The sequence below is a fragment of the Lissotriton helveticus genome, chromosome 2_1 (genome assembly GCF_964261635.1).
Source record: "Lissotriton helveticus chromosome 2_1, aLisHel1.1, whole genome shotgun sequence".
Taxonomy (NCBI): Eukaryota; Metazoa; Chordata; class Amphibia; order Caudata; family Salamandridae; genus Lissotriton; species Lissotriton helveticus.
In genome coordinates this window covers 1,758,154,185-1,758,179,502 of record NC_136059.1, presented here as the reverse complement: position 1 = coordinate 1,758,179,502, position 25,318 = coordinate 1,758,154,185, and the positions used below count along the sequence as shown (strand labels likewise).

Sequence of the window (25,318 nt, the reverse complement as noted above, 5' to 3'; positions counted from 1 at the left end):
ATGCAAGTTTATCCTACCACGGGGATAGCTTGTCCATAAGGTAACTAGGACCCCTCCCCAAGGGATAGAGAACTGACACCGGGGGGGGGGCACTGGGTAAGATACCAGATAGAATATTCTCTAAAAGTCTTCTAGGCGCCCACCTCCAAGGATTATTGGCAATTCGGGCTCGGGCTGAGGTAGCCACAGATGTTCTAGCTATACCTGAATTGAGTGTTACACTGAAGGCTGCAGACCGCGGGTGGGCTGCCAGCGGGTACCTGAGCCTAGGATGAAAGATAGACGGCAGGACCAAAGGAAGGGAAGAAAAGATTATTGACATATGACCTCCCCACTCCTGATAGAGCAACACATGTGCCGGTATCAGGGGTGTACCGGTAGGATTTCTCAGTTTAAAGTGGTTGCCATATTGCAGTGCTCTCTATGTACCTGTGTTTGGTACTCTACGTCGCAAGCCACGCCACTTCTCTTTTAACGCGCTGTATGCTAATTCTCACGTGTTTATCCTTGCATTTGCACCAGTGCAATCATTGCCTACGTAACGTTTGTTCTTGTGCCTAGGGGTCTGGTATGGAATGCGTGCTATACCTAAAGAACCCCACTCAGGGTGGCATGTTTGCCGGCCACGTAAGGCACAAACGCCTGTGCTGCACCCCCTTTGCCTGCGAACTGCAAGGTATAGGATTGGAGCCTTATGTTTCACCAGTCTCATTATCCTAATGTTCCAAAAAAGGGTTTGTTTGGTTAGGAATGCACTATTATTGGTAATGCCAATTCCAACTATTGTGGTATGTTCAGAGTCTGGAGTTTGTGCTTTCCATAAACACTCAAAAATATATGGTCTACTGCTATGGATGCATTTCATTACCACGCCTTGTTCCTGATTGTCTTATTTAACTTAGATTATGAGAACTCAAGGATGCCAGGTTTTGCTAGCAAAAGCTGCCCAGGGAATATTCTGTGATGTGAGCTTACCGCCCCCCTGGTATTGCTGCTCCCGGCATAAGACCCCCTGGTGCCTGAGTTCGCAGTACCAGTAGAGTCCAAAATGATACCCTAACAGGCAACTTCCAGTTCTTGCAGAGGTCTAAATTGGATATATCGTGCGACCCAATTATTGATAGAAGGGAACTTTAGTGGATAGGTGACCTGTTCGACATGAAGATCTTACGGTAGTTGCACCTACCCTGTTCAGTACTTGAACCCAACCAGTGAGTTACTCAAAGCAGCATTGTTTGCTTGCATTTGGTGTGTGTCTACCAAAAACTTTGTTATTCGGTATGCTACATCACTGTCCAATATAGTCTTTATTTCGCATATTAATAAAACATTTCCTTCTTGAGATTAGAAAATCTGAGGCTATGTTTCCTGCAGATCATAACAGTTGGTTATACTTAGTTTTACACATAGCAGTGTATAGTCGTTAGGTCTTCCCTAGGCAGCACATGCGCTGTCTTTCGAGGCATGATGCAGGCACGATAAGGGCATGATGCCCCGCCCGCTCTCTGCCCATCTTTTTCTTTTATCAGATCTTTCATTTTGTGTTTTAGCATGAGTTGCCGAAGAGATCCAAGTATGACCTGCTCATTCGTACTAGTAGTGGAGGTTTAATAACTGATTTTGCCTCGTGTAAATTCTGGAAGGGGTAGTGACACTGGGCGTCAAATCGTACTTGTATCGGGTTTTTCCTCTTATAGCGTTATACTATAGCTTATGACTCTACTCTAATGTAGCCCTGGTACTCCCTTATCAAGTTATAAATCAGCATTGCAGGTATCTATCTACAATGGTGGTGGGAGTATGTCATCAGCATAGCAGGTGTTAGACCTGGTCTAATAACATTATAGTTGGATGCTGGACTAGAATTTGAGGATAAGACCCTACACCTGTTTCTTATATGTAGAAACTCCCTCACTGAGACAGGCATAAACAGGAGCGTGGCGGCAGCGGGTGCAGTGGCACCATGGACCCTGTATCCTCCTTATTGCTGTAGTTTGGCATGGATGCAAGTTTATCATTCTATCACCATCCTGGGACCCATATTCTTCCTTTTCAAAATAAACAAGTCAATACGCAGCTATAGATAATGCTGCCCTCCGGGCCATGTTGTGGAAAGTGACCTGACGTCAAGGCAACGCACGATTACTTTATTTGATAGTTCAGCCTTGCAACTCACACGCAGGTAATCTCTGAGGAAAATCCAGTATCGTTTCATGTTAATTATTACTTTCGAAGCACTTACGTTATAACTTGGTCCCATTTACCACTATAGAGGTCATCATCCTACTAAATAGGCACATCGGCCGCTCTTTTCAGACCTTGGTTTTTCTAACATGCGGCGAAGTGCTAGACATAACACATTCATACGTCACACGCACAAAGACTGGATATGCCACACTCACATAGTCTCAAACTTTGTCAGCTAGGTATAGGTCCCCGCAATTACTCCAGTAAGTTAAACAGGAGGCTAGATATTATTTGAGATAATAGGGGTTTAATTGTCTTACAGTTACAATAATTATTTGTATGTGTGTGAATGAGGTATGTATATACAAGCCTACAAACAGTGTATCCGCAGCTACCCAGACTGTACTTAGCACATTATGGGTGGGTATGAATTTTCTGACCTCACACATATCAAATCCGCTGTAACAATCACCAGGCTAACCACGGCTATACCAGAGGATGCTGAAGGGATCCACATTAGCCTCCCCCCCTTCGGAATTTCATTCAAAATAAACCTTCCCCCAGCAAAATCGTCCCTGTTAGACATGTTCTCCTTGCCAGACGATTTTAGTGGCGTGGCTACTCTTAGGCTACTTCTGAGCAGAACCTGAAAGTGAATCTGAGTGTTGAATTACTAACTAGGATAATCATATGCTTGGAACTCCGGGAGTTGATAGTACCCCCCTAGTATTTTGGGCGGGCGAAGGGGGTGCAGCACAGGCGTTTGTGCCTTACGTGGCCGGCAAACATGCCACCCTGAGTGGGGTTCTTTAGGTATAGCACGCATTCCATACCAGACCCCTAGGCACAAGAACAAACGTTACGTAGGCAATGATTGCACTGGTGCAAATGCAAGGATAAACACGTGAGAATCAGCATACAGCGCGTTTGAAAGAGAAGTGGCGTGGCTTGCGACGTAGAGTACCAAACACAGGTACATAGAGAGCACTGCAATATGGCAACCACTTTAAACTGAGAAATCCTACCTGTACACCCCTGATACCGGCACATGTGTTGCTCTATCAGGAGTGGGGAGGTCATATGTCAATAGTCTTTTCTTCCCTTCCTTTGGTCCTGCCGTCTATCTTTCATCCTAGGCTCAGGTACCCGCTGGCAGCCCACCCGCGGTCTGCAGCCTTCAGTGTAACACTCAATTCAGGTATAGCTAGAACATCTGTGGCTACCTCAGCCCGAGCCCGAACTGCCAATAATCCTTGGAGGTGGGCGCCTAGAAGACTTTTAGAGAATATTCTATCTGGTATCTTACCCAGTGCCCCCCCCCCCCCGGTGTCAGTTCTCTATCCCTTGGGGAGGGGTCCTAGTTACCTTATGGACAAGCTATCCCCGTGGTAGGATAGACTTGCATCCGACAGGCTGGACTGGGGGGGGCATGTACTACTGGGGGGGGCATGTGTTTCCGACTGTCCCCGTGGCTTTCTGTTTTCACTTGTAAGTCCACGTCACTGGTTATACCAATATATTTTGATTGGAAATTTTGTGACAGCGCTTGTTTATTAGGGAGGGATCTCGGCAGGGGGGGCCCTCCCCATCTCCTGGTCTCTTGCCTGGGATGGTCTTCACTATTGCGGTAGAAGGTTTGTACCCGGGTGGTTACGCCTATTTGTGTCAGAGTGGCTTGTATTCCTCCAGGCTTGTCCCTGCGCAGGTCGGGAGCTTAGGGGGCTCTCTGTTGCAGTCGCAGCTTTCCCCGGGAGGTGGTCGTAAGTCGGCTTTCAGACTAGCTAACTTAATGGTATCATGGCTTAAGCCGCTCCCAGCCTAAAACCCAAGAGGGCAGGGGATGCCGGCTGTATTTGCCTATGGACCCTGTATTTTGCTTACCTGGGTCTCGCCCAAGTTCTATAGTATGTCTTGTGCCCTCCAATTTCCCCGGTTCTCTATTGAGGTTAGCAGCACAAGCGGCATGTAAGCACACTTTCTGCTAGATGGTGCTGAAGACGGCGTTTCAGTAAGCACACTTTCTGCTAAATTGTGTAGAAGACGGCGTTCCAGCTGTAGCGGTGTCTTCACCTTGGCGCAGTTTTCTGACGCTCAGTGGGAGGGATAGGTTGGCGTCCCAGCGGCATGTGTTGGACAGCCTATTTCATGATACGAAGGGCCTTCAGTAGTTGGGGCCCCTCCTATCCCTTTAGTCTCTCTGAGTTGGTGACTGGCCCCGGGGGGACCTGCAGATTAGTGGCTGAAGGGGCCTTTCTTTCCTGCTGGCTTGTAAGGTCATATCAGGGGCCTTGGTCTCTGCAAGGTGGATAGGGTCCCCTGGTTTATGGTGGCGGAGGGTGTCTTCCCACGCCTATGGGCGCTGCCCTGTTCCTCCTCTATCTGTAGGAAGCAAGTCTAGGTGAGGGTTGCAGGTAAAGAGCAGTAGCAGTGGTGGGGGGGCCCGTGCGGCAGCGGGAACCACCGCACGGGCTGTGGCGGAGTTACTGGGCGATCCGGAAGAAGAGAGGTGCAAACGCTGGACGTCAGCGGGCACATAGGGGTGCCAGAGCATTACCTCAGAGCCTAACCTGTAACCTCATGGGAGGTGCAGGAATTCGTGTCGGCGCCCCAGTAGTCCTTCGGGCGGTTGTGGGCCTGTGCAACCGGGGGTTTGCCTAGTCACGCCCCGCAAATGGGCGTGTCAGTATAATTATGGTAATTGTGCAACAGTTGGGTGGTTCGCCACTGTGTTGTTTGGCTCAACAGGCGGGCAGGTTGCGAGATTGCGGCCTGCCCTAGGATCGCCCGTAAGTCTACCCACCGTCATTACATATGTTGTATGTAATAAACCTGCAGCAATTTTTTCCCAAACCAAACACTTGTGTCTTTGTGTTATTTGCGGGTTTGGGCATGTGGGGCGGGGGTTCATGTGGCCCTGATGTGACTATGCGCCTGCCCGAGGCCACGCAGTGGCCATAAGGAGGGCGGGCCACTAGTCACGGAGGGCTGTCCTGCCCCCGCATGACGCAGTAGTTCCTCACCCGAGGCAGTCTCCCCTGGTTGGTGGGGACTGGTAAGTGATGCACGTCCAGGGCGGCTGGGAGGAGCCGTCTGGAGTACTTCAGATCTCTGCCCCGCTGGGGAGGCCTCTTTGCCGCCCCGGACGTCCCAGTTCCTTGTTGAAATGATACATGATACCATTAAGTTAGCTAGTCTGAAAGCCGACTTACGACCACCTCCCGGGGAAAGCTGCGACTGCAACAGAGAGCCCCCTAAGCTCCCGACCTGCGCAGGGACAAGCCTGGAGGAATACAAGCCACTCTGACACAAATAGGCGTAACCACCCGGGTACAAACCTTCTACCGCAATAGTGAAGACCATCCCAGGCAAGAGACCAGGAGATGGGGAGGGCCCCCCCTGCCGAGATCCCTCCCTAATAAACAAGCGCTGTCACAAAATTTCCAATAAAAATATATTGGTATAACCAGTGACGTGGACTTACAAGTGAGAACAGAAAGCCACGGGGACAGTTGGAAACACATGCCCCCCCCAGTAGTACATGCCCCCCCAGTCCAGCCAGTCGGATGCAAGTCTATCCTACCACGGGGATAGCTTGTCCATAAGGTAACTAGGACCCCTCCCCAAGGGATAGAGAACTGACACCGGGGGGGGGGGGCACTGGGTAAGATACCAGATAGAATATTCTCTAAAAGTCTTCTAGGCGCCTACCTCCACGGATTATTGGCAGTTCGGGCTCGGGCTGAGGTAGCCACAGATGTTCTAGCTATACCTGAATTGAGTGTTACACTGAAGGCTGCAGACCGCGGGTGGGCTGCCAGCGGGTACCTGAGCCTAGGATGAAAGATAGACGGCAGGACCAAAGGAAGGGAAGAAAAGACTATTGACATATGACCTCCCCACTCCTGATAGAGCAACACATGTGCCGGTATCAGGGGTGTACAGGTAGGATTGCAACACATGTGCCGGTATCAGGGGTGTACAGGTAGGATTTCTCAGTTTAAAGTGGTTGCCATATTGCAGTGCTCTCTATGTACCTGTGTTTGGTACTCTACGTCGCAAGCCACGCCACTTCTCTTTTAACGCGCTGTATGCTAATTCTCACGTGTTTATCCTTGCATTTGCACCAGTGCAATCATTGCCTACGTAACGTTTGTTCTTGTGCCTAGGGGTCTGGTATGGAATGCGTACTATACCTAAAGAACCCCACTCAGGGTGGCATGTTTGCCGGCCACGTAAGGCACAAACGCCTGTGCTGCACCCCCTTCGCCCGCCCAAAATACTAGGGGGGTACTATCAACTCCCGGGGTTCCAAGCATATGATTATCCTAGTTAGTAATTCAACACTCAGATTCACTTTCAGGTTCTGCTCAGAAGTAGCCTAAGAGTAGCCACGCCACTAAAATCGTCTGGCAAGGAGAACATGTCTAACAGGGACGATTTTGCTGGGGGAAGGTTTATTTTGAATGAAATTCCGAAGGGGGGGAGGCTAATGTGGATCCCTTCAGCATCCTCTGGTATAACCGTGGTTAGCCTGGTGATTGTTACAGCGGATTTGAAATGTGTGAGGTCAGAAAATTCATACCCACCCATAATGTGCTAAGTACAGTCTGGGTAGCTGCGGATACACTGTTTGTAGGCTTGTATATACATACCTCATTCACACACATACAAATAATTATTGTAACTGTAAGACAATTGTGAGAAGTTGGCCTGATGTGCAGTGCTCACTATTCTAGTGATCACTATATATCAGTCCAAACAACCCTTATTGATGATTGGTTGTAAGTCAACCTTATAGACCAGCTATCCTAGTAGCATGGATACGAGCAGTCTAAGGCTAAGACTCTAGAGGGCGTGTTAAGCCAGCTGTTTTACCATCACATTACCCCTTGAACACCCAGTGAAAGGACACCACACAAGTTGTTATGAAAATAAACAGGGTATTTATTTATAACAAGACTACCCTGGCTCTTTATGAGACAGGGAGCTAAGCACACAACAAAACTCTTACGAAAATACTTAAGTTAGCACGTTATACACAAATGCCCGAGGGGCACGAAAAACCATATACTTAAAAAGTGGAATGCGAATTACTAGCAGGTAAGTAACAGTTCTAATAGGCTTTGGAATCGCTAGGACTGGACTAGGGAATCGTTAGATTACTACTAGGAGGCCCAGGGGACTCGGGTGCAGAGTGTGCACTCTCACGCGGGATGCGGGACAAAGTCTATGGAAGCTAGAATTCACAAAGTTAGTGTTCACGGGCGAACCCGACCTGGTAGGGAGAAAACGACAGTGGATCCTGACCCTTGGATAGTGAGGCTATGCTGGGACACCGGAGTGCCGAAGTTACCTAGCCCAGGGGCTGCAGCTGCATAGGTCTGAAAAGACGTCGGGGATCTCGTTGCCGGACCAGGAGCCTGGAAGGAAGAAGTTGCTGGCAGGCGACCAGTGAAGAAAAGTTCGATGGATCCAAGCCTGGATCAAGGAAGAAGAAAACCTGAAAGCAGAGGGGACCAAGTTCTTGAATCACTAGCCAGTGATTAAGTGGGCACCAGGATGGCACCGGGCGAAGTCACCGCAGTCAGGTGAGTGGGCGCTGCTGGGCTCTGCAGTCTCTCGGACCAGGAGGCGTTGTCGGCGACCAGGATGGAGGTGCGAGCTGTCCCACGAAGGTTCTTGCTGTCGACGTCGCTGGACCCAGGATTGGGCAACAAGTCTTGGCAAATGCAAGGCCCACGCGGTGGACCTAAAATGGCGTCTTGAGTGGACCAGGAGGGTCCAGGGTACTTCTCCGATGGAGGGAAGCAAGGGCCAGTCTGGAGCAACCAGACCAGCAGCAGAAATGTCGTCGGGCGTCGTCAGGAAGGCCACAAGCCAGCGGGCTAGTAGCCAAACAACGCGGTGAGCAGCAAAAAGCAGAAGGGCCCCACGCAGATCGTGGAGATGCTGGGGGGCTGCTCTTCGGTGCTGGAGCTGCTCAGGGTGGGGGCTTCTCGGACCCCAAAGCACTCACCAGGAATTCACTCGGCGGGCTTGCTGGAAAGAAGTCGTGCAGTCTTGCAGATGGCCGGTCCCTTGAGGTCTCGTCGCACCCACGGTTCTCAGCTGGGCTGTAGAGGTGGGTAGAGGTCAGAGGTGCCAGGGAAGCCGGTTCTCGTCGAGCTGGGCAGTCGGATTCCGGAGGAAGGACTTGCAGCAGACCGCAGTGTTCTTAGATGGTGCCTGCGGATGCAGGGTGACTACTCCTTAGTCACAAGGGAGAAATCTTAGGAAGAAGTCTTGAGTTCCTTTCGCAGAAAGTAGTTTCAGGATTCAAAGATGATCTGTTTTGGAAGGGGGCCAGTTCCTACCTTTATCCTGTAAAAAGGGGCTGGCACGCGACTAAGTCCTGCCCTAGGGGTGGGACTAGGAGGGGGGTGGTTACACCCACTTCCTTGGCGGGCTTTTCCCCAGCACAGGGTCTGGAGTGACCCTGGAACTGGTTCCAGCCAGCCTATGCACAGTGAGCACCGGGGTGCCACGTGCAGTCACCTTCCTCTAAAGCCCTGCCTACCTACAATACACAAAACCCTGTCTGGGACGGTGCTGGCACCGCCCCTGGCAGGAAACCCTTTGTCCTTGTCTCCTGCTCTGGGAGGACTCCCAGCAGCAGGAGGGCAGACTTGTGTCTCGGTGGCAGCATCCATTTTGTGGAGCTGAGGCTCTGTTTGACTTTAACCGGGGTTAGGGGTTACATACATGTCGTGTCCCTCTAGAAGGGTGGAATGCTAACCCCGTCGCCAGAATTGGCGAGGGGTTAGTATTCCAATTCGTATGACACCTTACTCGACATGTTTTGATAAAGCGATACCAGAGTTGGCATATAACCGCGAGGATTATAATGCACTTAAGAGTATATGGTATGCGATATCATGGAAACGGCTAAGGGATGGATCCCGAAAGCCGCAGACAGGCTCAGCTCATGCCAGAGCACCATCTCACACGATTCCAAGCACTCTGCCTTCAGGATTGTTAAGGCCTGCCATAGGAGTGACTGATAGGAGATCTGTGTGTCCATTTTAGGGTTAGATATAGGTATACTATATCTAAAGCAAAGGGTGAGTACACCACCTTGCCCCAGCTGTCGTGCAGCCAGTTGTGTCAGTTTTGGATGGCCAGCCAGGGGTGGCATAATACATGCTGCAGCCCCTGGTAGGCCCTGGGTACACCTATGCCCTGGGTACCTAAGGTACACTGTACAGGGACTGATAAGGTGACTCAGAATCCAATTTAGATATGTACCTAAGGTACATGGAATCCATTTTACAGAGAGAGCAGTAGGCCTGGGGCCCTGAATAGCAGGGTCCCAGGTCAACTAAGTCAGAAAACCAGCAAAACACCAGGCAAAAAGTTGGGGGCAACCATAATCAGGGATCTACCTTCCTACATAACCCCCCCCAAACGAAAGGAGATAAGGCTAGCCTTGCCAGGTAAGCCTATATTGCCTGAGTGGCCATATAAGGAAGTACCAGCACTGGCATGGTTACCCCCTATCTCATGGTCCACTAAGCAATCCCTCACCCTAAGGGTGTCTGAGGGTCTCCACCATAGGGAATCTCTACCTGTGGTGTGTTTTGGCAAAGTAAAAGGCTGGTGCTGAAATGGAGTACTGAAGTGAGGCTCCACTAATTTTGGGCTCAGCTTCCTCCAATCATTTTCCACCATAGAGGCCTTTCTTTCCAAGACTGAGTTGTTTTGGGCTCTCAGGGTCAACCTCTGGCTACCTACAGCTGGAGGTTGGGTCCCTCTGTTTGGCTTACTGGAGGGACAGGTCAGGTCTGGGGCCCTCAGGTCCCAAGTTTGGCTGTGCCCAACAGTGTCCATCTGTGGGAGGTCCCTAACTAATTTTAAGGGGGATCCCTCAGGAGTGTGTTTTATTTTCACTTGGCTAGGACTACTAGCTTCAGTGCCCTTAATCTGCTGATTGGGGAATTCTTTTGGACAGGGGGCCCTTTGGGGTCCAACACTGGCCTCCCTGACCTCTACAGCCCTGGGCTGACTGAGGCAGGGTAGAGAGGGGCAGGTTACCTGCTCCAGACTGGGTCCCACCTTGGAAGGGTCCACTGACATCAGGGGTTCTGCCAGGCTAGGCCTGACTACCTCTGTGGCAGTTTCTTCACAAGGGGTCAGATCAGTTCCCTGAGGAGGCTGACCCTTTCCTAAAGTCTGGTGGGAGGGAGATTTCTCTTCCTCCTCAATACTCTCTGTCTGAGTGGAGTGATCCATAGTTTCAGGCTTCACTACACTATCATCTGTCTGAGTTTGAGCTGTGGCCATCACAACTCTCCCAACCTTTTCAGGAGGGGGCTCAGTTTGGGTGTGGGCTGTGACCATCACAGCCTTGACAACCTGTTCTGGGAAGGAAGTTGTCTGAGATTGGGCTGTGACTGGCACAGCCCTCCTGACCTGTTCAGGGAGGATATCTTGGACTGGGGCTGTGGCTACCACTGCCCCACTAACCTTACCATGGATGTTTACCATTTTAGAATGGGTTTCTTGCTCTACTTCAGCCCAGGCTGAGAGCTCTAAATCATTCCCCAGTAGGCAATCTACAGGCAAGTTTGGTGACACTGCCACTCTCTTGTGGCCAGTGACACCTCCCCAGCTGAGATTGACCACTGCCATGGGATGATCTCTCTGTACTCCATCAATATTGGTCACCTGGTATGTGGCACCAGGTAAAAGTTGCCTTGAGGGGACTAGACTCTCAGTCACCATAGTGATGCTAGCCCCTGTATCTCTATAGGCCTCAACTTTTATACCATTGATGAGGGGCTCCTGTCTGTACTTGCCCAAAGTGTTGGGACAAGTTGTGAAGTTGGCAAACCCCATGCCAGTCTCACAGACAAGAGTATCTAAGTCAGGGGACCTGGTTAGGCCAGAGTCCCCAGGAACTCCCAAAGTAAATGCACCCAAATTCTTGGGGGCACTCCCACCACCTGGGGGATTACTACTAGTAGTAACAGGAGGTTTGGGAATGTTACTTGGGGGTATGTTTTCCTTATTGTTATTCTTGGGGCAACTGCTGTCAGTTTTTAAATGACCCACCTGTTTACAGGGATAACAATAAGGTTTCTTCTGGTTGTTGGAAGGATTCTGGGACCCACCCCCCTCAGAGGATTTTTGGGGCCCTGATGTGGTTTGATCTGTAGATTTATTCCCACCCTTCTCTTGAGTCTTGGTTGATTCCTTTTTCTGGTCACCACCTTGGTTCTTGGGCCTAATCCTGGTTCTGACCCATTTGTCTGCCCTCTTACCCAATTCTTGTGGAGAGGTCAGATCAGAGTCTACCAGGTGCTGGTGTAATAACTGGTTCTGACAATTATTTAAGACTTGCTCTCTCATAATTAGATTATACAATCCTTTGAAATCAGTAACCTTACTACCCAGTAGCCAGCCTTCCAAAGCCTTAGTGGCACAATCAACAAAGTCAGACCAGTCCTGAGACTGAGTTTTCTGGGTGTCTCTGAACAGCAACCTGTACTGCTCAGTGGTTAAACCAAACCCATCAACCAGTGTATTCTTCAGGACCTGGTAATTGTTAGCATCCTCTACTCTTGTAGTGAGGAGCTTATCTCTACCTTTACCATCAAAGGAGAGCCACAGTATAGCTGCCCACTGACTCTGGGGAATGCACTGCACAGTGCAGGCCCTCTCCAGAGCAGCCATCCATTTCTGGATATCATCCCCTTGCTTAAAGGGGGGCACTATTTTAGTCAGGTGTTTAGTATCTAAACCCTTCTCTCTATCTCTTGGGAGATTGCTGCCACCAGTGGGAGCTAACCCACTCATTTTCTGCTCTCTAGCAAATGCAAGCTTTTCTTTGGCCAGGGCAAGTTCTTCCCTTTCAATCCTCAGTCTAGCTTGTCTCATCCTTGCTTCATGCTCTCTTCTCTGAGGGGAAGTCAATCTCCTCTGGGGAGAGTTCCTTCTCCCCTGAGAAGAGGCATTAGAGTGCAGAGATCTAATGGAGTCCCTAGAAAGAGATCTATCTCTCCTAACTCCAAGGTTAGGCCTTATTCGGGTCAGTACTGGGGGTCCCCCAGATCCTTCCCCAAGTAGGTCTAAGTTGGTCCTAGTTAGCCTTCTGACTACCTCAAGACCTTTGTCTACCTCATCCCCAGAGAGTTCCTCTTGATCCTCCTCCTCCACTGCAGTATCAGTGTTGGGGAGGTCTGGATCCCCAGAGGTTCCCTCTAAGGCTGGCATGTTCTCATGTAACTGAGAAAGCTTTCTGGCATCATATGTCTCTAAGAGACCTATCAGAAAGGGAATGGTGGGGTTAGACCCCTGCTTCAGTTTTCTGGAGACACAGATCTGTCTCATCTCCTGGAAACTGAGAGCTGCATATCTTGAAGTGACCTGTGGAGGGTCAACACTGACCAGGGGAGTCTCAGTAGAATCTCCCTGGGTAGACATGCTTTTCTAGTGAGGTGTAAGTGGTGCACTTACCTACACTATATGTTTGCCTACTGATCCCTTGCTAGAGTTGTAGTTTAGGGTGTGCTAGGCCCTAGGAGCTACAACAGCTGGTTCAGTAGAACTCAGAGTATTCTAAGCTAAGTTATATGTACCTTTAGTACTTATGTGATCTTTCACAAGATATTCTTAGGGCATGTGTGGTAAAACAACAGCAAGCTCAAATCCCAACCGCTGCTCACCAATGTGAGAAGTTGGCCTGATGTGCAGTGCTCACTATTCTAGTGATCACTATATATCAGTCCAAACAACCCTTATTGATGATTGGTTGTAAGTCAACCTTATAGACCAGCTATCCTAGTAGCATGGATACGAGCAGTCTAAGGCTAAGACTCTAGAGGGCGTGTTAAGCCAGCTGTTTTACCATCACATTACCCCTTGAACACCCAGTGAAAGGACACCACACAAGTTGTTATGAAAATAAACAGGGTATTTATTTATAACAAGACTACCCTGGCTCTTTATGAGACAGGGAGCTAAGCACACAACAAAACTCTTACGAAAATACTTAAGTTAGCACGTTATACACAAATGCCCGAGGGGCACGAAAAACCATATACTTAAAAAGTGGAATGCGAATTACTAGCAGGTAAGTAACAGTTCTAATAGGCTTTGGAATCGCTAGGACTGGACTAGGGAATCGTTAGATTACTACTAGGAGGCCCAGGGGACTCGGGTGCAGAGTGTGCACTCTCACGCGGGATGCGGGACAAAGTCTATGGAAGCTAGAATTCACAAAGTTAGTGTTCACGGGCGAACCCGACCTGGTAGGGAGAAAACGACAGTGGATCCTGACCCTTGGATAGTGAGGCTATGCTGGGACACCGGAGTGCCGAAGTTACCTAGCCCAGGGGCTGCAGCTGCATAGGTCTGAAAAGACGTCGGGGATCTCGTTGCCGGACCAGGAGCCTGGAAGGAAGAAGTTGCTGGCAGGCGACCAGTGAAGAAAAGTTCGATGGATCCAAGCCTGGATCAAGGAAGAAGAAAACCTGAAAGCAGAGGGGACCAAGTTCTTGAATCACTAGCCAGTGATTAAGTGGGCACCAGGATGGCACCGGGCGAAGTCACCGCAGTCAGGTGAGTGGGCGCTGCTGGGCTCTGCAGTCTCTCGGACCAGGAGGCGTTGTCGGCGACCAGGATGGAGGTGCGAGCTGTCCCACGAAGGTTCTTGCTGTCGACGTCGCTGGACCCAGGATTGGGCAACAAGTCTTGGCAAATGCAAGGCCCACGCGGTGGACCTAAAATGGCGTCTTGAGTGGACCAGGAGGGTCCAGGGTACTTCTCCGATGGAGGGAAGCAAGGGCCAGTCTGGAGCAACCAGACCAGCAGCAGAAATGTCGTTGGGCGTCGTCAGGAAGGCCACAAGCCAGCGGGCTAGTAGCCAAACAACGCGGTGAGCAGCAAAAAGCAGAAGGGCCCCACGCAGATCGTGGAGATGCTGGGGGGCTGCTCTTCGGTGCTGGAGCTGCTCAGGGTGGGGGCTTCTCGGACCCCAAAGCACTCACCAGGAATTCACTCGGCGGGCTTGCTGGAAAGAAGTCGTGCAGTCTTGCAGATGGTCGGTCCCTTGAGGTCTCGTCGCACCCACGGTTCTCAGCTGGGCTGTAGAGGTGGGTAGAGGTCAGAGGTGCCAGGGAAGCCGGTTCTCGTCGAGCTGGGCAGTCGGATTCCGGAGGAAGGACTTGCAGCAGACCGCAGTGTTCTTAGATGGTGCCTGCGGATGCAGGGTGACTACTCCTTAGTCACAAGGGAGAAATCTTAGGAAGAAGTCTTGAGTTCCTTTCGCAGAAAGTAGTTTCAGGATTCAAAGACGATCTGTTTTGGAAGGGGGCCAGTTCCTACCTTTATCCTGTAAAAAGGGGCTGGCACGCGACTAAGTCCTGCCCTAGGGGTGGGACTAGGAGGGGGGTGGTTACACCCACTTCCTTGGCGGGCTTTTCCCCAGCACAGGGTCTGGAGTGACCCTGGAACTGGTTCCAGCCAGCCTATGCACAGTGAGCACCGGGGTGCCACGTGCAGTCACCTTCCTCTAAAGCCCTGCCTACCTACAATACACAAAACCCTGTCTGGGACGGTGCTGGCACCGCCCCTGGCAGGAAACCCTTTGTCCTTGTCTCCTGCTCTGGGAGGACTCCCAGCAGCAGGAGGGCAGACTTGTGTCTCGGTGGCAGCATCCATTTTGTGGAGCTGAGGCTCTGTTTGACTTTAACCGGGGTTAGGGGTTACATACATGTCGTGTCCCTCTAGAAGGGTGGAATGCTAACCCCGTCGCCAGAATTGGCGAGGGGTTAGTATTCCAATTCGTATGACACCTTACTCGACATGTTTTGATAAAGCGATACCAGAGTTGGCATATAACCGCGAGGATTATAATGCACTTAAGAGTATATGGTATGCGATATCATGGAAACGGCTAAGGGATGGATCCCGAAAGCCGCAGACAGGCTCAGCTCATGCCAGAGCACCATCTCACACGATTCCAAGCACTCTGCCTTCAGGATTGTTAAGGCCTGCCATAGGAGTGACTGATAGGAGATCTGTGTGTCCATTTTAGGGTTAGATATAGGTATACTATATCTAAAGCAAAGGGTGAGTACACCACCTTGCCCCAGCTGTCGTGCAGCCAGTTGTGTCAGTTTTGGATGGCCAGCCAGGGGTGGCATAATACATGCTGCAGCCCCTGGTAGGCCCTGGGTACACCTATGCCCTGGGTACCTAAGGTACACTGTACAGGGACTGATAAGGTGACTCAGAATCCAATTTAGATATGTACCTAAGGTACATGGAATCCATTTTACAGAGAGAGCAGTAGGCCTGGGGCCCTGAATAGCAGTGTCCCAGGTCAACTAAGTCAGAAAACCAGCAAAACACCAGGCAAAAAGTTGGGGGCAACCATAGTCAGGGATCTACCTTCCTACAACAATTAAACCCCTATTATCTCAAATAATATCTAGCCTCCTGTTTAACTTACTGGAGTAATTGCGGGGACCTATACCTAGCTGACAAAGTTTGAGACTATGTGAGTGTGGCATATCCAGTCTTTGTGCGTGTGACGTATGAATGTGTTATGTCTAGCACTTCGCCGCATGTTAGAAAAACCAAGGTCTGAAAAGAGCGGCCGATGTGCCTATTTAGTAGGATGATGACCTCTATAGTGGTAAATGGGACCAAGTTATAACGTAAGTGCTTCGAAAGTAATAATTAACATGAAACGATACTGGATTTTCCTCAGAGATTACCTGCGTGTGAGTTGCAAGGCTGAACTATCAAATAAAGTAATCGTGCGTTGCCTTGACGTCAGGTCACTTTCCACAACATGGCCCGGAGGGCAGCATTATCTATAGCTGCGTATTGCCTTGTTTATTTTGAAAAGGGAGAATATGGGTCCCAGGATGGTGATAGAATGATAAACTTGCATCCATGCCAAACTACAGCAATAAGGAGGATACAGGGTCCATGGTGCCACTGCACCCGCTGCCGCCACGCTCCTGTTTATGCCTGTCTCAGTGAGGGAGTTTCTACATATAAGAAACAGGTGTAGGGTCTTATCCTCAAATTCTAGTCCAGCATCCAACTATAATGTTATTAGAACAGGTCTAACACCTGCTATGCTGATGACATACTCCCACCACCATTGTAGATAGATACCTGCAATGCTGATTTATAACTTGATAAGGGAGTACCAGGGCTACATTAGAGTAGAGTCATAAGCTATAGTATAACGCTATAAGAGGAAAAACCCGATACAAGTACGATTTGACGCCCAGTGTCACTACCCCTTCCAGAATTTACACGAGGCAAAATCAGTTATTAAACCTCCACTACTAGTACGAATGAGCAGGTCATACTTGGATCTCTTCGGCAACTCATGCTAAAACACAAAATGAAAGATCTGATAAAAGAAAAAGATGGGCAGAGAGCGGGCGGGGCATCATGCCCTTATCGTGCCTGCATCATGCCTCGAAAGACAGCGCATGTGCTGCCTAGGGAAGACCTAACGACTATACACTGCTATGTGTAAAACTAAGTATAACCAACTGTTATGATCTGCAGGAAACATAGTCTCAGATTTGTTAATCTCAAGAAGGAAATGTTTTATTAATATGCGAAATAAAGACTATATTGGACAGTGATGTAGCATACCGAATAACAAAGTTTTTGGTAGACACACACCAAATGCAAGCAAACAATGCTGCTTTGAGTAACTCACTGGTTGGGTTCAAGTACTGAACAGGGTAGGTGCAACTACCGTAAGATCTTAATGTCGAACAGGTCACCACCTATCCACTAAAGTTCCCTTCTATCAATAATTGGGTCGCGCGATATATCCAATTTAGACCTCTGCAAGAACTGGAAGTTGCCTGTTAGGGTATCATTTTGGACTCTACTGGTACTGCGAACTCAGGCACCAGGGGGTCTTATGCCGGGAGCAGCAATACCAGGGGGGCGGTAAGCTCACATCACAGAATATTCCCTGGGCAGCTTTTGCTAGCAAAACCTGGCATCCTTGAGTTCTCATAATCTAAGTTAAATAAGACAATCAGGAACAAGGCGTGGTAATGAAATGCATCCATAGCAGTAGACCATATATTTTTGAGTGTTTATGGAAAGCACAAACTCCAGACTCTGAACATACCACAATAGTTGGAATTGGCATTACCAATAATAGTGCATTCCTAACCACACAAACACTTTTTTGGAACATTAGGATAATGAGACTGGTGAAACATAAGGCTCCAATCCTATAACTTGCAGTTCGCAGGCAAGTCTGTGATGACAGTTAATAGCTCACAGTACTACATTAGGATTGAAAATTATAAACTGACGTAACAAAGTATCTGTTACAAAAGCGGAAACCCACTGAGCTTAACCAAATAGCAAGAAAAGAAATTCTTTTCCGGTATCTAATGGCACAAGCGAGGCGCGGCATAGGCAACGCGGCGCAATACCTAGTTCCAGTTTGTATTACATGGCGCGTACATTTTGGCACGGGAGAAATGCATAGCGTACAAATCACAGGAAGTTCGGGAGCATCGCCGAGGCTCGACCCCGGGACCCAAATCCCCTCTCGGGCACAGGATGGAAGCATCCCCGAGCTGAGTCAGACCCCCGCCGCGGCACAAACCCGGGTCCCTAAAGTCCCCTCGCGGGCACAGGGTAGAAGGATCCCCGAGCTGTAACCGACCCGGGCTGCGACCCCCCCTCACCCCGCAAAGTTCTAAACTGTAGCTCCCGCAAACTGGCTGCCGACCAGGCCAAAGCCGGCGAAAGACACCATGCTGCAGAAGGCATTCTTTCTATCCATGAAATTATAATCTGGCCTTAAAGCATCGCCGCAGGCACACGTTAATGCAGAATAAATGCACCAGTTCAGACTATACAGACCATGAGAGCGGCCCCACATTAAGCAGCCCGCATATATCACAAGAATAGCGGCAAACGGCAGCTCCGCGACGACAGAAAGAGAAGGCCGCGTTCGTACGCCAAAACCCACATGCGCCGGGCCAAGAAAATGGCCGCACCCTGCCGCCATTGACCACGTGCGCCATAAATTGCGAAACATGCTGCCCAGGCAGCTGGCCGCTCACAGCTGCCAATACCCACGTGCGCCAGCCATTAAGAAACATGCCGACTTTGTAAATACTACTCCGGACGCCATTACCCTCGTGCGCCGGACCGGGACACGCACACTGCCTACGTAATTGGCCACACAGATGCCAAGACCAAAATGCCCGGACCATTAATGTCCCCCACGAACGAAGCGGAGGCCATATCCTGTCGAAAGCCCCGAGCAAAACAAAACAAGAATGCAGTAAATTGAATGTCATCTACCTCAAGGCAAGTATGACCCTCCCTAAATCAAGTACGGGGACTGATAAGCCCTATGCCACCAACTCTAGGTGAGGATACCCCGTCTACATGCGGCGCAGGGAGGGGGCAGACTGACATGTATTCCAGGAAGTATTACAATGCATCAATTCCGACGAAATGTAATGTTAAACCTACATTTCTGATGGATCGTGGACATCTATCCTGACACCCGTTAATTAAAAGAAGATGAAAATAGAATGGCATACATGCGCCCTTTTTTGCCTGCAAACGCGAACCTTCTTATGCTAGTGAAAGCCCGCGCGCCCCAAGGGGGGGTTCGAACCCTCGACTCCGTGCTTGCAAGATGCACACTGTTCCACTGCGCTAACCCGAGCTGCACAAGATTTACGATGCCAGTCGGATGTTGACAGCACAAAAGTTTAACTTTCCTAAAACACGAAATGCAGAGGGATGCGGGGGCAGCAGGATCCCTCTCTAACTGACCATGCTTGAAGGGGAATTAATTGACTTTCTTTCTCAAACGAAAGTTCCTAAAACCGCACATTCACATGAAACAGTTCGTATTCCCCGCTTACAGAGCGGGAGCAGCCCTACTCCCCCGGCTGCACCCCCGGGACAGAACATGGGCAGTACACAATCGAAAGCCTGTTTGTTTTCTCCCCCACCTAACTTAGCCAGCACCCTTCGAACCTGCGCCACCAGAGGTAGACGGCATTGCCACTGAGCTCATTACAAACAGACCAGAACTAAGCACCTCGGGGCCCCTTATAAGGTTACTGCACGTCACCTACTTAACTTCTGAACATTTGCAATAATCCCCCGCAAGCACCGCATAAACAATGTGAACCCCCACATTGTACAGATGAAATATCTATATATATACACTGTGCACGGTAATACCCCCGCAGCGTACGGCATATCCTGACTAATCACAGGCTTTCCGACTTCCATACTGAAGGCCTAAGTATCAGCGACCCGGGAAGACAGGGCCGCGGGGCTAGGAAGAAGAGAAATCGGCAGACATTAACTTTTGCATAAAACGGAAAACTCGATCTTCAAATCGTGATCGTACTTGCAACATGGTGGCATGCAGCCCGGAGGGGCCACCCGGCAAGCAGATGCTCCGGCCCTCGCCATACACCCCCGGGGGGCACGAGGAGCAATGCGACCACACCTGCCCAAATTTGCCCTCGGGGCCCAGGCCAAGACATTCGGGGACGCACAACAGTCCCAGGACTAGGCACAGTGTAAGGCCCCACGCGCATACACTCTCGTAGGTGGACCCGCGGGCCTCAAACCTACACTCCCCGACCCCTGTCCCGCTCCCCTACCTCCGAACGCCCACGGCCTCCATTAATCTACTTGCGCAAGGCCATGGCCGGGACTGGGACAGTGCCCCCCACGGGCAAACCCCTAGTGGAGGGACCCTAAAACTCACCGCCAGAGACGCCACCCGGCGAAACAACAAATCACCGACGCCAGACCAGGCCTCTGTACAGTGAAACAGAGGCACACCACACGGCGTCAGGGTCAGGGGAAAAGAGTGTCCCAACATGGAACTGCGACGTCCGGGGCGGCAAAGAGGCCTCCCCAGCGGGGCAGAGGTCTGAAGTACTCCAGACGGCTCCTCCCAGCCGCCCCGGACGTGCATCACTTACCAGTCTCCACCAACCAGGGGAGACTGCCTCGGGTGAGGAACTACTGCGTCATGCGGGGGCGGGACAGCCCTCCGTGACTAGTAGCCCGCCCTCCTTATGGCCACTGCGTGGCCTCGGGCAGGCGCATTCAGTTGTTTGTTTTAGTGCCTCTGCTGCTGAAGGTTTATCATATGATCTAATATTGTTTGGCATCACACAAGCTTGAAAGAGTCGAAAAGTGCAATATATTCAAAGGTGTTCCAGACTAGGTACCACACAAACCATTAACATGTCAATGATTTTGGGGGGTGTTCGACCCCATATAATCCCGACCGAAACTACATCCTGACAGCAAGAATAAGTTACTCTTTAAAGTTAGATACCGATCTGAAGAGCACCGTGCCCTTTTCACCCGCTTCCCTCACCTATCTCATCCATCGTCTCTGAGCCTCAAAATTCACGGCTGTTTCCTACCCTCAATACCGGTGAAAGAGGTGTATGGCAAATGATACCTTGCCTGCTCGAAATACAAGCATTACTATTTTACGAACTGATGGGAAGTATTTCACGATTGACTATACAACTAACTATGGATAATTGATTGTGCTGTGTTACTATTAAGGTTACAATTCAACTGTTATGCCTCATTGCTTTTTTCGTAATAAAAAGATGTATACAAATAAATATATATATTTTACGAACTGAACAAATTCCATAATCAGCCTAGTTGTTTTAAGTGATCTGGGGTCAGTAGGGATAGGGAAGTGCACCATCACACCGGAGTCCTTACCTATTTTCTCTGCTGAACTCGAACAGGCCCGCGACGTCTCATAGCAACAGCGCGACGCCCGAGACAACGTCCTGACGAAACGAAACTAAGCCAGGCTGCATACGCACTCCTTGTCACGTTGGTGACAGTTCATGGGGGCGACCCGCCCCTTAGTCTCATAGGACACGAAGGGCCTACGCTTAACATGGCCGAGCCCACCCTCGTCACTTCCGTCGCTGGCGATGACGCGGAACCTGCGCGAGGGCTCTTGCTGTGTCAGGGTTGCCGGGTACTGCCTTCTTGCTGCTCCGCACCTTATCACTTCCCGATGAGTTGAGTGGCACGTGAAGCGACCATGGCCCCTGCGGGCCGCTACCGGCTGAGCTGCTCGCTCCCGGGCCACGAGCTGGACGTCAGGGGGCTGGCGAAAGCCTTGCACCCCCCGGGTGGATTCATTTCCGTGTCCCGGGACCGCACTGCTCGTCTGTGGGCACCCATCGACGGGTAAGTAACTGAGCATGCGGGGGAGCCGGAACCAATCAGTGGCTGGTAGTCGCCTGGTTTTCGGGAGTCCATATATTCCAAGATGTTCCTTTGATTCCAGGGTGGTCTGAACAGACCTGTCATCCTGTGAGTCACACTCATTGTTCAATTTAGAAAAGCTCCGGTTTTGTTTAATACGGAAGTGTTAAACAACACAGTAGCAGTCCTTATATCAGGCACACATTAGCGGCTCAGACTTTATACCATGTTTGACTCACACAGACATTCTTGCAGCTTAATACAGAGATGACTTGTGGGGTTTTTAGTTTCACCTTTGACAGTTTACGTTGGTCTAACAGAAAGTCCAACATGCAAAATGCTGTTGGCTGAATAGTTTATTTATTTATTTATGCGATTTTATATAGCGCGAACTTTACCTGAAGGTGTCAGAGCGCTTTACATAAGGACCAGTTGAAAAACATAAGGATTTAGGATTACATGTGTTACATAGAGGATACAAACAGAACACAATTGCAAATGTACAAGATGTAGAGTCACACAAGGATATACAAATGGATATACTCTAAGAGTCACATAGGAATGGTAGATAGCACAAAGGTCTACTGCATATACTAGTGATTAGAGTTATCTCTATATACATAGGGAAGGGATATGACTGGATATACTCTAAGAGTCACATAGGAATGGTAGATAGTTCAAAGGTCTACTGCATATACTAGTGATTAGAGTTATCAATATACATAGGAAAGGGATGTGACTGGATATATACTCTAAGGGTCACATAGGAATGGTAGAGAGCACAGCGGTCTACTGCATATACTAGTGACTCGGAGCTGACAAAAGATGTCAAATATATGGCTACTTGGAAAGTAATCGTTTGTGGGTTCCTCAGTCTTATTGACCCCACTCTAGCATACGAATGTTAACTTTTGATTTACAATCCTCAATTCAAACATAAGGGAACTCTTGAGATCTCCGCTCAGTTGGCTTATGTAGGGCTGAGTGTTTGAAGCAAAGTGTAACCGAACTCAACAGTGAGGAATTGTAATATACGAGCATAGCAAAAAGGCATCCGAGCGCAATACAAAGTCAAATATACTGTCAACGATTGAGAGGAGGGGTAGGTGGGTTCACAGAGCCGAATTGGAGCTGTACTGCGTCGCAATGTAGTGTTCTTTAAAGAGGGGCGTCGTCAGTTCTTCCCTATATTGGAGTGGTTGGGGCCGTCTTACGGGATATAATTGTAGATTTTAGGTGCAGAAATGTTGAAACCCTGTTGCCTTGTTATTTCCTTTTGTAGTACAATTCCTTCAATCCTCCTAGGTACTGTCTGCAGTTGTTATGAGAGTCGCTGGAGATGGTGAGCTTGTCTGTCAGATATGTGGGTTGCCTTTTTTTTATGGCTTTCTAGATTAACTGGTTTTATAGATAGTGCTGACCTGCAGGGGGAGCAAGTGGAGTTCCATTAAGTTGGGGGTTGCTGTTTCCTGATTCAGGTAGGATCTGGCCTGGCAGTTCGGGCCGGACTGTTCCTATTGGAGTAGGGTCAAGATTGATTGGTTGGTTGATGGATTGGCATGGTTCAAACTGAGTTGGCATGGTGGGAAAAGAATGATCAGTTGGAATGCTGCAAGTGATTTGAATTTATTGTAAGCATTCCTCCCATCACCTTTTTGTGTGTTTCATGTACCGCCCTAGATGGCAAGGGTATATACCCAGACATTGGTCACTGTGCCACTGGAACCAAGTTACTTCCAACTGGCGAGCACCAATGAGGGCGTAACGAGCCTTGGGTTGCTTGTGTTTTAGTTTGGGGACGACCTGGCCTGGCAGATCGGTCTGCACTATTCTAATCCAGCAGGGCCCGGACTGATTTGCATATGGCTGGGTTCAAAGTGGGGTGGCATGGTGAGGGTCATTCCTTGTGAATATTTACTAGTCATGGAGGGGGGATTTTATGACTTTTTATGTACTGAGTTAGGTTACAACATAGAAACATATTCGTGAGCCAGATACATTATGAATGATACCTCTTGCTTGCATTCCTTGCATCCATCTGTTTACAGCTCAGTTATAGCAGTAAGTGTCAGTATGCTTTTCATGTGGATACCAAGACGTATCAAACTTCTACCAGGCACAATAGGTCTATTGGTTTTAGGTCTGCCCTGTCAGCACTCTGTCTCGCGAGCTTATGTGATCAACAGGAAAACAAATGAAAAAGCTTTACTTGGAGAGGGGCTTTTATTCCACCCAAATGTTGTGTCCTTTGAGTACAGCTTTTGTTTAGGCAGAAGTTGTGTGCTGTCTCTGAAACAGAGTGCCATGCATTCATCATAGCAGGGCTGAGTTGGCTGTGGTGTCAACAATGTTGTTGTTGGTTACCTCCTTAGACATTGTTTGAGGGTACAAGATTTGCACTGTAGTAATAGTTTGTTATCCCTTTTTACGAGGGGGTTGTATATTTTTTGCCCACTGTCATTTGTTTGTGTATATTTACAGTTATATGACTTTTTATACCTGATACCTTCTTTATGGAGAAGCCTGTGCTCAATATAGTAGCCTTGATTAGAGTGACTTAGTTATTACTTACTTATGCCTACTAACTCTCCTGAGATGTAGGCCATCAACGAGGACTCTCCAGACATCTCAGTCCTGAGCATTTCTTTCAATTTGACTCCATGTGTAACCAATCTCATCACAGTCAGCCTCAAGGCCTGGTTGTCATGAGTTTCTTGGATGACTTCTTTATTTTTCCATTGAAGGTTTCTGGTCAGGGCTTGCCTGTTGGTGTTTTGATGCGGGCTTGCAAAGGATGTGACCGTTTCGCGATTTTTTCATGAGCAGGGAGCTTCAAAGTCTGCTGCCATTGGTCAATTTTGCTGATGGTGTTTGGCTAGCTGATTTGGAGAATTTTCCTCACAGGTGTTGATGATGAAGGTCTGTCCTTTGTTGGTGGTGGTCATTATTGTCCTCCAAATTTCTGCTCTATACAGAAAGACTAATTTTACGTTGGTGTTGAAAAGCCTGATCCTGGTATGCAGCATTAGGTTGTTGGAGATCTAGAACTTCTTTAGCTGAATGAATACAGCCCTTTCTTTGCCGATTCTTTCCTTGACGTCTGTGCCGCCCTGCTTATCATTGACAATGCCCAGGTAGGTGAAGTCCTCAACCAACATATCGCCTGCAAGAGTGACTGCAGTTGTGCTGGTTGTGTTAGCCTTCAGGATTTTGTTTTTTTGCCTGTGGATGTTGAGGCCAAGTTGTGCTGATGAGGCTGCCACATTGTCAGTCTTCTCTTGCATCTGCAGAGGGGTATGGGAGAGTAGGGCCAGGTCGTCTAGAAAGTTCAGATCATCACGCTGCGTCCAAGATGTCTACTGGATCTCATTTCTTTTCCTTGCTGTGGATGTGTTTGTGATCAAGTCTATGGCCAGCAGGAAGAGAAAATGCAAGAGCAAACAACCCTGGTGGACTCCGTTTCTCACTTGGAAGGCTTCTGTGGGTTGACCGCATATCTGGCAGGTCATTCCCTCGTAGGGGCTCCTGATGATTCTTGCAACTTTATCTGCACACCATAGTGGCAGAGGAGTTTTCAAAGGGTCTCTGTCCGTGCTGTTGAATGCCTTTTTATGGTTGTTAAAGCTGACATACGTAGGGGGTGCCATTCCATCAACTGCTCAATGATGATGCGCAGTGTTGCAATTTGGTCTGAGCAGGATCTACCTTTTGAGAAGCCAGTTTGCTGGTCTCGCAGCTGATTAACTTGTTCCTTCATTCTGTTCAGGGTGACTCTTAATACTTTGCTTGGGGTTGATAGAAGAGTTGTCCCTCTGTAGTTTGCACACTTAGTTACCTTGCTTGGGATCTT

At 49.2% G+C, this 25,318-nt stretch overlaps 2 protein-coding genes across 2 annotated transcripts in view; one reads left to right on the top strand and one right to left on the bottom strand.

Annotated features, from left to right (window-relative positions):
* The window catches only part of IFT74 (intraflagellar transport 74), a 452,022-nt gene extending 430,869 nt beyond the window's left edge, over positions 1-21,153 (bottom strand). Inside the window, exon 1 of the mRNA XM_078676711.1 lies at positions 20,968-21,153. The gene's annotated coding sequence lies outside the window, so the exon portion shown is untranslated. The remainder of the gene's footprint in view (positions 1-20,967) is intronic.
* The window catches only part of PLAA (phospholipase A2 activating protein), a 192,908-nt gene continuing 188,672 nt past the window's right edge, over positions 21,083-25,318 (top strand). The window contains exon 1 of the mRNA XM_078676710.1: positions 21,083-21,450. Within this exon, the coding sequence (XP_078532836.1) occupies positions 21,302-21,450 (149 nt within the window). The 5' untranslated portion in view covers positions 21,083-21,301. The remainder of the gene's footprint in view (positions 21,451-25,318) is intronic.